An 11,919-nucleotide genomic window follows, 5' to 3' on the forward strand; every position below is an offset into this window, starting at 1 on the left:
CGAGTTCCCGTTGTCCGACGTCTGCTGTCAGAGCTTTCCGAAAATGTTTTATTTTGAGAAGTATGGGATATTCTAATCAGGGTTTTTGTTTTCTATTTCTCGATGTTTTGTGTCCAGTTAGGATAATGAGGCTCGTAAAACGGGTACTGTTTAGGAAATACGTCGTTTTCGGTTTTAGTTAATGAAAAATTAATTTTTTAGTATCTGAGGACATTTGATACGGATGTTTATTGTTTCCCATTGTTAACCTTAAAAGTAGAACTGCCATTTATTTTACCAGCTGGTAAATGTTAGGGAATATTTGGGAATAGAATTGCAATCCGGGACAAACAAGCTGCAGAAAAACTGTAGGCAAGTAGGGGAACAAAGGAGAGGCATGCTTTTTTAAGGAGAAAAGGGGTAAGTTGGGAAGGTTGCTGTGAACTAAAAGTCCATTGGAGGAAACTGGGAGTTTGAAGTGTGGTGGCTTCTCATTGGCTGAGCTGTGGTCCTGGGGGCGATGAGGAGAGCTTTTCTTCCTCCTGCTGGAGTTGTAGAGTGGTATCCACGTGCAAGGTCAAGTCCCTGAAAGGTCCAGTCCCTCTTCCTACCGGGTCTGCAGTTGCCTGAGAGTTCTCCCTGCCAAATCTCCCGACTCCATTTTAGGGAGGTTTCCCATTACGAGTTTTCACACCATAAACGTTAAAAAACAATGATCAAATTGGATTTTCAAATTTCAGTAGCTTCATTTATACCCTTAATAAACTCTTACAAGAAACTGTAAATTAATAATCTTCTTTTTAATGTTTCCTTTGGAAACACTGAGGTTTATGCTGGTTGGAATTTGGCAATACTAGATTGCGACTGTTCATGCTGCAGAACTTCCCAAAGATTTTAAGAGAGGACACCCTTCTGGCTTTCTCAAAACTTCTTCTTTTTTTTTTTTTTAAGATTTTATTTATTTATTTGACAGAAAGAGGCAGCGAGAGAGGGAACACAAGCAGGGGGGAGTGGGAGAGGGAGAAGCAGGCTTCCCGCGGAGCAGGGAGCCCGATGCGGGGCTCGATCCCAGAACCCTGGGATCACGACCTGAGCCGAAGGCAGACGCTTAACGACTGAGCCACCCAGGCGTCCCCATGGCTTTCTCAAAACTTTCAAGTTGATTTAATATTAATATTTGAACTCAGATCAATTGAGAATTTGGTAGATATTTTTCTGTTAGGCAATAGAACAGTAACCACTCTGGAGTTCTTACAAAGAAGGGGGGCCCTGCTCTCCTCCAAATCTCCAAATCTCCATTCCCCTGAGCTCAGCTTACTCCTCAGACCTGCTAGGAAGTGGACTCTGACTAAGGAAATGAAACAGAAATAACATAAGAAATAACATAAACAGAAATGAAATGTAATATTAAAACCTCGGTTGGGGCGCCTGGGTGGCTCAGTCGTTAAACATCTGCCTTCGGCTCAGGTCATGATCCCAAACTAAACTGTACACCATGTCTCCGAGTCTCTGTTTCTTTGCATCCCTTTTTCAGGAGAAAATGCATCCCTACATAAGTAGTGCTTATTATAATGGAAATTATTCTTAGACCACTTTCCATTGAGGTTATAAATTATTTCACATAATCATGTGAATTTTGACTTTGCATGGGCTTTTTCGTTGGGGTCAACAGGGGAGAGCATAGGGGTTTGATATTCTCTTATTTTCTGAAATGACCACTGCTTATGTTTTATCTAATAAAAACCAGTTTTCCTGGACTGCTAACTTAAAGGACAGAAAGAGCTAGCAGTAGGGAGCCAACTATCAGATCCAAATAGAATATCTTTAATCTTTTTATTTTAAGATTAGCATCTCCCTTCTCAACTCTCTGCCTCTCAGATATAACTGAGCTGGGGTGAATATAAGGAGCTCTGTCTTAGCAATTGTATCTTAATGCTTCTATTCATTTTCCTTTCACAAAGAAGCTTCCATATGGTCTTTTGTTTGCGGAAAAAATACCCAAACAGATTTTAGTATTTGTTTGCCAGAGATGAACACTGAACAAAACAGAAATGAAATGTAATATTAAAACCTCGGTCGGGGCGCCTGGGTGGCTCAGTCGTTAAACATCTGCCTTCGGCTCAGGTCATGATCCCAGGGTCCTGGGATCAAGCCCCGCATCAGGCTCCCTGCTCCGCGGGAAGTCTGCTTCTCCCTCTCCCACCTCCCCTGCTTGTGTTCCCTCTCTCGCTGTGTCTCTCTCTGTCAAATAAATAAATAAAATCTTTAAAAAAATAAAAAAAATAAATAAATAAAACCTCGGTTGTTAACTGTCACCAAAGGGCTGTAACTGACTCACTGTTCCAGTGCACAGACCACTTGGCTAATTCACGGTCCTGTCAGGCTTGCCTCACCTTGGGACATTTGCATATGCTCTTTCCTTTTCAGCACTGGTTTCCCCAGGCCTCTTCGTGAATGACCTTCAGCTGCACTTTTCAGTCCCCACAAATGTTGCTTTTTCAGTACCACACCTTTTCTTCCCTAACAAATATTTACTCAATTCTTTCATATTTACAACTGTGCGTACAATTTTTTTTTTTAAAGATTTTTATTTATTTGAGACAGAGAGCACAGGTGGGGAGTAGGGTCAGAGAGGGAGAAGCAGACTCCCCCCTGAGTAGGGAGCCCGATGCGGGGTGGGGAGGGCTCCATTCCAGGACCCTGGGGTCAGCCGAAGGCAGACGCTTAACTCACTGAGGCCACCCAGGCGCTCTGAGCCTACAGTTTAAAGGGGGGAAACTCTTCTGTTTTTGGATTTTTTTTCTATAGAGACCCTTACAAGCTTTTATTCCCCTATAATTTATCAAAGTTCTGGGTCTGTGTCCCCTTTTCCCCTGCCATTTTGCAGAATGGATGCTGCGTTAGCAGGCCTGAAAACCACATTAATCTCATTAATGGGTGGGTGCCCTTGGGTGGGTGATCAGGTGTATATATCAACAACAGTCGTATTTTGAAAGGAATCTTTTCTGAGCAGTAGATCCTCAATGGTGGTTTACAATATTCAATAAACCATGTTGTAGACAGATGCGTTGTCATCCAGGCTGTGTTGTTCCATTTAAGGGTACAGGCAGAGCAGATTAAGCATGATTCTGAAGGGCCCTAGGATTTCAGAATGGTTCGTGGACATTGGCTTCCACTTAGAGTCACCAGCTGCATTAGCCCCTCACGAGAGAGTCAGCCTGTCCTTTGAAGCTTTGAAGCCAGGCATTGACTTTTCTCCGGTTACGAAAGCCCTAGATGGCATCTTCTTCCAACAGAAGGCTGTTGGGTCTACACTGACAGTCTGTTGTTGAGTGTAGCCACCTTCCTAAATTCTCTGAGCTAGATCTTCTGGGTGATTTGCTGTAGCTTCTCCATCAGTACCTGCTGCTTCACCTTGTCCTCTCATGTTATGGAGACGCCTTCTTTCCTTAATGCTCACCAGCCAGTCTGCTATCTTCAGACTTTTCTTCTGCAGCTTCCCCACCTCCCTCAGCCTTCATGGAACTGAAGACAGGGCCTCTCCATAGATTAGGCTTTGACTTAGGGAGTGTTGTGTTCTATCCAGACCACTCAGACTTTCTCCATATCAGCAATAAGCTTGTTTCACTTCACTTTCTTATTCATGTGTTCACTGGACTAGCGCCTTTTTTTTTAAGATTTTTTTTTTTTTTTTTTTTTTTTACTGTTTTTTAAAGATTTTATTTATTTGACAGAGAGACACAGTGAGAGAGGGAACACAAGCAGGGGAAGTGGGAGAGGGAGAAGCGGGCTTCCCGCTGAGCAGGGAGCCCGAAGCGGGGCTCAATCCCAGGACCTTGGGACCATGACCTGAGCCAAAGGCAGACTCTTAACAACTGAGCCACCCAGGCCCCCCCCCCTTTTTTTAAGATTTTATTTATTTGACAGAGACAGCGAGAGAGGGAACACAAGAAGGGGGGGTGGGGGAGGGAGAAGCAGGCTTCCCGCCGAGCAGAGAGCCCGATGTGGGGCTCCATCCCAGGACCCTGGGATCATGACCTGAGCCAAAGGCAGACGCTTAACCACTGAGCCACCCAGGCACCCCTGTAGGGTTATTAATTGGCCTAATATCAATATTGTTGTGTCTTATGGACTAGACACCCAAGGAGAGGGAGAGAGATAGGGGGACAGCTTAGTGTAGCAGTCAGCACACAGAACAGGGGCGCCTGCGTGGCTCAGATGGTTAAGCCTCTGCCTTCGGCTCAGGTCATGATCCTGGGGTCCTGGGATTGAGCCCAACATCTGGCTCCTGGCTCAGCGGGGAGCCTGCTTCTCCCTCTCCCTCTGTCTCTCCCCCTGCTCATGGTCTCTCTATCTTTGTGTCTCAAATGAATAAATAAAATCTTAAAAAAAAAAAAAAAACAACTCTGCAAAGTGCACTAAAATGAGGTGTGCCTGTAGTTAAAACCTGGAGGGGGAGACGTTGTGTATCCTTCTAGGCCCAGGACATTGCTCTCAGCACCCCTCCTGGTCATCTCAGCACCCCTCCTGGTCATCTCGAGGCAGGCAAATGAAATCTTTGTGCAGACCCTTCTCTCCCATTAGCTCCTGGGAAGAGAGAAAGACCATCCAACACAGATCTCTTCAAGTCCGATTTCTTGAAATCCTAGTGACTGTAATACTCGACATGCTTCAAAATATTATAGGTTCCAAGAATAAATTATACTTTTAATGTTGGTTTTCCCATAAATAGGATGTGTTTCAACTATTTTTTAATAATACAAAAAAGTTCATAAGTTTTAGGATCTATCTTAATATATAAAAGAATAAATGACTTCTGAAGAAAATTATCAGGCAGTGTATTTTCATTTTAGGCACAGGCATTTGATTCCAGAAAGAATGGTTTGTCTTGTTTTCTTTTCAGTGTATTTATATCAAATATAAAAGTGAATCTATACTAACTCTCAAAAGTTGAGAGTATTATTTTTATAGCAGGCATTTGAGGTGATCAAGTGCTCCGTCTCCAGGGTTCTCTTCTGTGTCGTCTTGCCTAGTCACACTGCAGTGTCCTTGCGGCAGTGAGGATCTCTCTTCATCAGACGGATGTGTGCGGTAGGAAACTCTGAACAGGGCTTGTGCCAGATGGAGGAGCTGTCCTAGAGAATAAGAAGGATAAATTGTCAGACTCTGTTGTTTAAAGGCTAATTTAGGAGAGATAATTTAAAGAAATTTAAGAAAAAAAACTGTGTGTATGTAATCCTAAAGGATATGACTCTTACGTAAAATGCTGATATTTTAGTTAATTAAAAATTTATTTGAGCAGGGGCGCCTGGGTGGCTCAGTTGGTTAAGCATCTGCCTTCAGCTCAGGTCATGATCTCAGGGTCCTGGGATTGAGTCTGGTGTTGGGCTTTCTGCTCAGCGGGGAGCCTGCTTCTCTCTCTTCCTCTGCCTCTCCCCCTGCTTGTGTGCTCTCTGTCTCTCTCTCAAATGAATAAATAAAACCTTTAAAAAATTTATTTGAGCAAAGTCTTAGGAATATTCATGGAAGTACGAATAATTTTAAAGACTTATTTTTTTCATGGTAACAGAACTTGTGTAAAATTGCTGAGACAAGCAGGGAGCCGACCCCAGTGGGAGGAGCTGGGTGGATGAGCTATGGCAGCAGGCAGGAGGGTTTCAGGGCCTGAAGATCATGGCAGGTCTAAAGGCCCTACTTCAAGGCCAGTGAGAAAGCATGGAAGAAATTAAAGCTGGAGAGTGTTATGAATAAATTTGTGCTTGCAAATAATATCAGCCCCACGCAACAGCCTCTGGGGAGGGGAGAGCTTGCTGGAGGTTAAGCTCAGTTTGGAGACTTTGCAGGTTGGTGAAAGCTTCTACCTGCTGGAGGGTAGTGCACCCCACCTCCACGGGGACAGGGATGATGCACTGGGAACCTTCCTGGACCTTACCCCATGTACCTCTTCATCTGACTGCTCGTTTTTGTCCTTTATAACAGACCAGTAAGCTCAAGTGAAGTTTTTCCTAAATTCTAGGAGTCATTCTAGAAAATTACCAAACCTCCTTTGAGGGGTTGTGGGAACCCCTGGACCTGCAGTGTGCCCAGCAGAAGTGTGAGTAGCCTGGCACTACATCTGCTGCTGGCATCTGGAGTAGAGGAAGGCTTGTGGGGATCTGATGATGACTCGGGGAAGAGACTGCCAGGACTGAGCCGAACCCTGGCACACCCAGTCGCTGTCAGAGAGTTAGCTGCTGGTGTGGAAAAAAAAAAACAAAAAAACACTACTTATTTGAATGTTTGGATTTTGAGAAATAGGACTGTTGTCTGTTACGGGGTGTTGGTCATTAAACGGGTGGAAGAAATGGGTGTATCAGGGAGATAGGCAGATCTAACAAAAGGGGATTTTTGATCTCCCATAGTTTTGAGCACAAGCCATGTAAGCAGGCATTGGGACAGGTCTTGCATACGCAGTTGGAACAAAACTGCATTTTCTTGTCCTGGATGCATGTGGAAAGGAGGATATGGGGATTGAAGTGGGCTGGTAGACTAAAGGTGGTCCCCAGGTGGGAGGAGTGATTCTGAGCAGCTGCTGGAAGGAGGCACGGCAGGGATTGCTGAGGGGCATTCCTGCTAAGACCTAGGGGTGGTTTGTACCCCTGAAGAGGACCGTGAAATCTGAGTTTGGGAAATAGACCAAAATTAAAGTGCTATCTGTATCATTCTTTAGCCGTGTAGTTTTGTCATATTACTAAAGCTTTCCAGAACTATGTTCATGTCATTTGTTAAAGAAGTACATGCTGTAGTCATTCCGGGAGGCTGTAACACAGCGGACTTGGTGGCTTAGACAACACACATTTATTTTTCACAGTTCTGGAGCCTGGCAGCTCCCGAGACCAAAGTGTCTGCAGATTCGGGACCTGGTGACGGACCAGTTCTGGGCTTGCAGAAGCCTGGCACTCACTGAGTCCCAGCATGGCAGAGAGCGCTGTGGGTCTGTTCCTCTAATAATGTCACCGGTTCCTTCATGGGGTCCTACTCTCATGACCTCATGACCTCATCTAAACCACCTCCAGAGACCACCATGTTGCGAAGTAGGGCTTTGACTAGTGGAGTTGTGTGGGGGCGGAGGGGACATGGGCATTCAGTCTGTAGCAGTAAATACACCAAAGTCTTTGTAAGGATTAATTAAGTGAATGTATTTAAAGTTCCAAGCAGAAGAGTCATATTTATTAAACTTTTATTTTGTCTTCCTTATTTTCTGGACTCTAGGTATAAGGAGGTGAGTTAAATCTACTTTTGTTTGTGATATATCATTTTTCCATGAAATACAATTAAGTAATAAAATTTTGGTAAGAATTTAAAGTTTGCTAATACTTTATTTATTTTTTAAAATTTATTTATTTGACAGAGAGAGCGATTGAGAGAGCCGAGTGAGAGGAGGGGCCGAGGGAGAAGCAGACTTCCCGCGGAGCAGGGAGCCCGATGCGGGGCTTGATCCCAGGACCCTGGGACCATGACTTGAGCCGAAGGCAGACACCTAACTGACAGCTACCCAGGCGCCCCATAAAGTTTACCAATATTTTTAAATGTAAGATTTATGAAATGCTGGGGTGTTGTTTGTGCTGATGATTAATGTAGGACAGTATTCCAGTTACAAATTTACTAAAATGTTAGATTGAAGAAATTTCCTTGTAAGATGCTTGCATTCTACATTTTCTAAGTTGGGGACTTTTAGGTTTGGGGTTTAGGGAAAGAATTAAATAACCTTATGAAAACCTTGCTGGTTAACTTACAAACTAGGGAGCCTGGGTGGCTCAGTTGTTAAGTGTCTGCCTTCGGCTCAGGTCATGATCTCAGGGTCCTGGGATCGAGCCCTGCATCAGGCTCCCTGCTTCACGGGAAGCCTGCTTCTCCCTGTCCCACTCCCCCTGCTTGTGTTCCCTCTCTCGCTGTCTCTTTCTCTCTCTCTCTGTCAATTAAATAAATAAATAAAATCTTAAAAAAAAAAAAAAAAACAAACAAACCTTAAAACTCAATGATTTTCACTTCCTTGTCTGAGGGGCTCCTGGGTGGCACAGTTGGTTTTGGGTTGGGTCGTGATCTCAGAGTCCTGGGATTGAGCCCCACGTCGGCCTCCATGCTCAACATGGGGTCTGCTTGAGAGTCTCTCTTCCTCTGCCCCTCACTCCTGCTCCTGCTGTCTCTCTGTCCCTCTCTTAAATAAGTAGAATCTTTAAAAAAAAAAACAACCAACTTGCTGGTTACCTTATAAACTCTATGATTTTCATTCCCTTATCTGGAAATAGAAAAGAATCTTCATATTTTATTTACTAGCAACGGTAGCCAAAGCCTTCTCACTTTTGCTCCAGGCAGATGTGAGAGCTGCCCACTTCTCTGAGGGCCCATGGCATGTTCTTATAGAGGGAGCTGGGGGGTTGCATGCAGGGGTCGCAGGGATTCACGATCAGGATCTCCAGGAATGGGGGATAAGACTAGAGTCTCTTGGCTTCTCTCTCCTTGCTCAGCTTTTCCTGCATATTGCTTGTACTCTCTGTGAGTGGAGATCCAGAGGAGGCGAGGGGGTGGCTGAATTCTTGAGAATGCAGCTGCAGGTGAGTGGAGGTGGGCTCTTGCTCTGGATAAAAGCTCTGTTGCCAGTGGATGGGAAGGCCTCTCTTGGCCTGAGTCTCCTCAGTGCACCCAGGCAATGTTCAGGGAGCTGGGCACTACTTAATTATTCCCAGGACTTAGGGATGCTTGTGCTTGGTCAGGGTCAAATCATCTCCTTTCCAACATTTACATATCTCATTCTCCGTGAAGGATGTCCTTGCAGAAAAGAAATTGGCAGAGTTTTCTTTCTCCTCCATAGTATGGTCTTAGTTGGGAAATGGTGTGCTCATTAGTCCTAGTAACGTGGGGAGGGGTGACATTCGGCCCATGAGGGGACAGGTGTTCGAGCTGTGCAGTTTTCCAGAGAACACAAGAAACATCTGTGTAAGAGAAGAAAGAAGAAATCATGTTTTCCTCTCAATTTTAAACTTAAAAATTTTGTTAACATGTACTTGAAGTTAGGGAGCTTCCAAAGATAACTAAAATCCTCTTTACTACCTTTATCCCTTTCACCCATTTTCCCTCTTTGTGATTAAACTTGGTTAAAATTGGAAATCTGAAAACAGTGCCTGGGGAGTATTTTTTAAAAATTAGCTGTGCATTTTAGAGTAAAATTTAAAATCCTGAAGCAGTTTTTGAAGGACCAAGAGAGGCCAGAACTAATTGAGAGGATTCTCTTGCCTTTGAACAGAAAAACAGGATTAATATACAGAGAACCGATCCAAGGATAATTGCTGTTGAGAATGGAGAGCTCGCTGCAGGAGGGATCACTGTGGGGCCATCCTTCAGAAGAGCAATCTCAGGAGCCCCTCACGATACTGTCTGCCCTGATCTCTTCTAAAGAACAAGTGAGTTTTGTACGATGAGTGGTGGGCCTTGCTTCATGAGTCTCTGCCTGTTCATATGAGTGGACCGATCACGTGTGTGGTCAGTGTTGGCGCTGAAAGAAGCATTTGCACAATAGCTCAGTGGAAATCGCAGCACCACTCTGTATAAGTTCGTTTTTCTAGTAATCTCTATGAACCTGGGGCTCGAACGCATGACCCCAGGATCCAGAGTCACATGCTCTTCCAACTGAGCCAGCCAGGTGCCCCTCAGTGCTATTTAATCTAGGTTATAATTGCCAACCAGGAAGTCAAAATTAACAGTTTATTGGGAAATTGCCAGGTGATTTCACATTGAGATTCCTTGATAATGAAGTAATTGTGGGCCTACTGTGTGCATCTTTCTTTTTGAATGTGTCTGAAAGGCATAGGCAGATCACGGGATAATGTGTGATTTGAGCCACACAGGGTGTTTGACCTCCTATCCACACGGTTTCCCCCGTTGCCGTCAGTATCCTATTGACAGTTCTGTCCTACGGATTACTAAGCATGGGCCTATTGAAACATACTCTCTGTGATATTCTAGGAATCTGTGACCTTCAAAGATGTAGCCATAGACTTAACCCAGGAGGAGTGGACCCTGATGGACAGGTCCCAGAGGAAGATGTACATTGATGTGATGCTGGAGAACATCACTCATCTGGTCTCCGTGGGTGAGTCAGCCACCATCTGTCCGTTCATTCAGTCATTCGTTCATTCATTCATCTTTTTATTTATGAACCGTGTAGGCAGCAGCTTCCACAGATTCTAACAGCTCTCTGCCCTAACTCATATTCTTTTGTAGCCCTTCTCTTCTGACTAGATGAAATTTGTAAATTTCTTTACTGTCATCAAGTGTGTTACATAATAATTTGAATTATGGTCGTCTTGACTACAATTGTGTGTCGTTCTGTTGCACTTTCTCCAAGACCCAGAACAATGCTGGAAATACAATGAATAGTTTTTGGATGGATAAATAAAGATCTTAACTATTTTCTGCTCTGGGCACTATGGTGAAGTTTGAGCACAGTAGAAAATCAAACATCTTGTATCACTTTCCATATAAAACTCCACAGAATATTCTGATGGAGCGTATGTTTATTGTCTTCCTTTGGAAATAATGTTAACCGCTCTGTGAGAACACTGATTTCATTCCTTCTGGATGCACATGCTGAGCCTTCTGCACGTGCTGAGCTTGGGCAGGAGCATCAGCAGCAAACAGAGGTGTTGACTGACCCGGGTGCAGTGTCAGGCTGAGAACTTCATTGATGTTTCCAGTGTTGAAGGCGTTATTCTCGGGGCTGTTGTGCAGTGCTCACACTGTTCTTCCTCAGCAGCCTGCACAGTAGAATATCATGCACTGTTCTCAGCACAGAACTGTAAATTCATGTACCCTTCTTCCATTGATCTAGGGTGTCAGTTCTTCCAATCAGATGTGATTTCCCAGTGGGAACAAGGAGGGGTGCTGTGGAAGGAAGAAAGAGGACTTGCCCAAGGCTGGAGTCCAGGTGAGCTGTGGACACAGGCGCTCAGTGCGAGAAGTCTAGTGAGTCAGTGAGCAGGATCTTGTTATTGATGTCACGCACATTTCCTTGAGTGAATGATAGCTTCAGAAGACCAAGTGGCCAGTGAGCCTGCATTCCTTAGACTTTGTTATTAACTTGTCACACATCAGTTTCTCTTCGTACATCTGTACTTATATTTGACCTCAGAGAAGCAATGTTCCTGTCCTCATAGGATGTAAAATTTCACATTGTGGTCTTGGTCATGATTTCTGCTCTTTCTCTCTCTCTTTTTTAAATGATTTCCACTCTCATATTTTTTGCAACAGCCCATCATTATTTATTTTTCTTCTTTGAGGTTTTTTCTAATATTATTCTGATTGATATTATTCTAAAGTGCTTGTCTATTCACCAGTATAATCCTCAGTTTCACATTATTTGGTCATGCAGTGGTTAGTGTTAGGAACACACATGGATCTTGTGTGTTTTTCAACACTTTAATTCCCCTACTCTACTCAAGATATTTCTTAGATTTACTTCTTATTATCTTCAATTATTTCAGGCTTGGAAAACAGCCATAAAAAGGAAGAAACAATATCTATGCAAGATATCTTCAAGGAGGACCCATCTAACTACAACACAATAGTAAGTTTCATGAGGACAAACCTTGCCTGTCCGTGTTGGAGGCCTGGGAGTCGGATAAGTTAACAAGGCATAAAAATCACATATTGCCACAGAATGTGGTCAAAAAATTAATTTGGGGAAGAAATTAGCCTGGATTTAAGCTTTAACAACTCTGATAAAAGGATAATTGTATAACCGTGGTTTATTTGCACGAAACATAATGACATCTTCAAAAGCACTCAGTCCTCCAGTAAAGATGCTACCAAGGTGTTCTATAACAAAAGATTCATGGCAGCCAAACTCTCTGCTTCGAAGGGGAAAAAACACTCCATTGATATTATAAAAATCTAATAGAAACC

General features: G+C 43.7%; 1 protein-coding gene across 2 annotated transcripts in view; it reads left to right on the plus strand.

Annotated features, from left to right (window-relative positions):
- Window positions 1-11,919, plus strand: part of LOC118010123 (zinc finger protein 705A-like) — a 20,028-nt gene that overhangs the window by 1,671 nt on the left and 6,438 nt on the right. Inside the window, exons 2-5 of one of the 2 annotated variants that reach the window (XM_035004349.1) lie at window positions 9,263-9,419; window positions 9,982-10,108; window positions 10,847-10,942; window positions 11,499-11,581. In XM_035004349.1, coding sequence (XP_034860240.1) covers window positions 9,315-9,419; window positions 9,982-10,108; window positions 10,847-10,942; window positions 11,499-11,581 — 411 coding nt within the window. In that variant the 5' untranslated portion in view covers window positions 9,263-9,314. Of the gene's footprint in view, window positions 1-9,262; window positions 9,420-9,981; window positions 10,109-10,846; window positions 11,423-11,498; window positions 11,582-11,919 lie in introns of those variants that run through there. The other variant, XM_035004350.1, reaches the window with a different exon arrangement.

The sequence above is a fragment of the Mirounga leonina genome, unplaced genomic scaffold (genome assembly GCF_011800145.1).
Source record: "Mirounga leonina isolate KUSES-001 unplaced genomic scaffold, KU_Mleo_1.0 Mir_128, whole genome shotgun sequence".
NCBI classification, from domain to species: Eukaryota; Metazoa; Chordata; class Mammalia; order Carnivora; family Phocidae; genus Mirounga; species Mirounga leonina.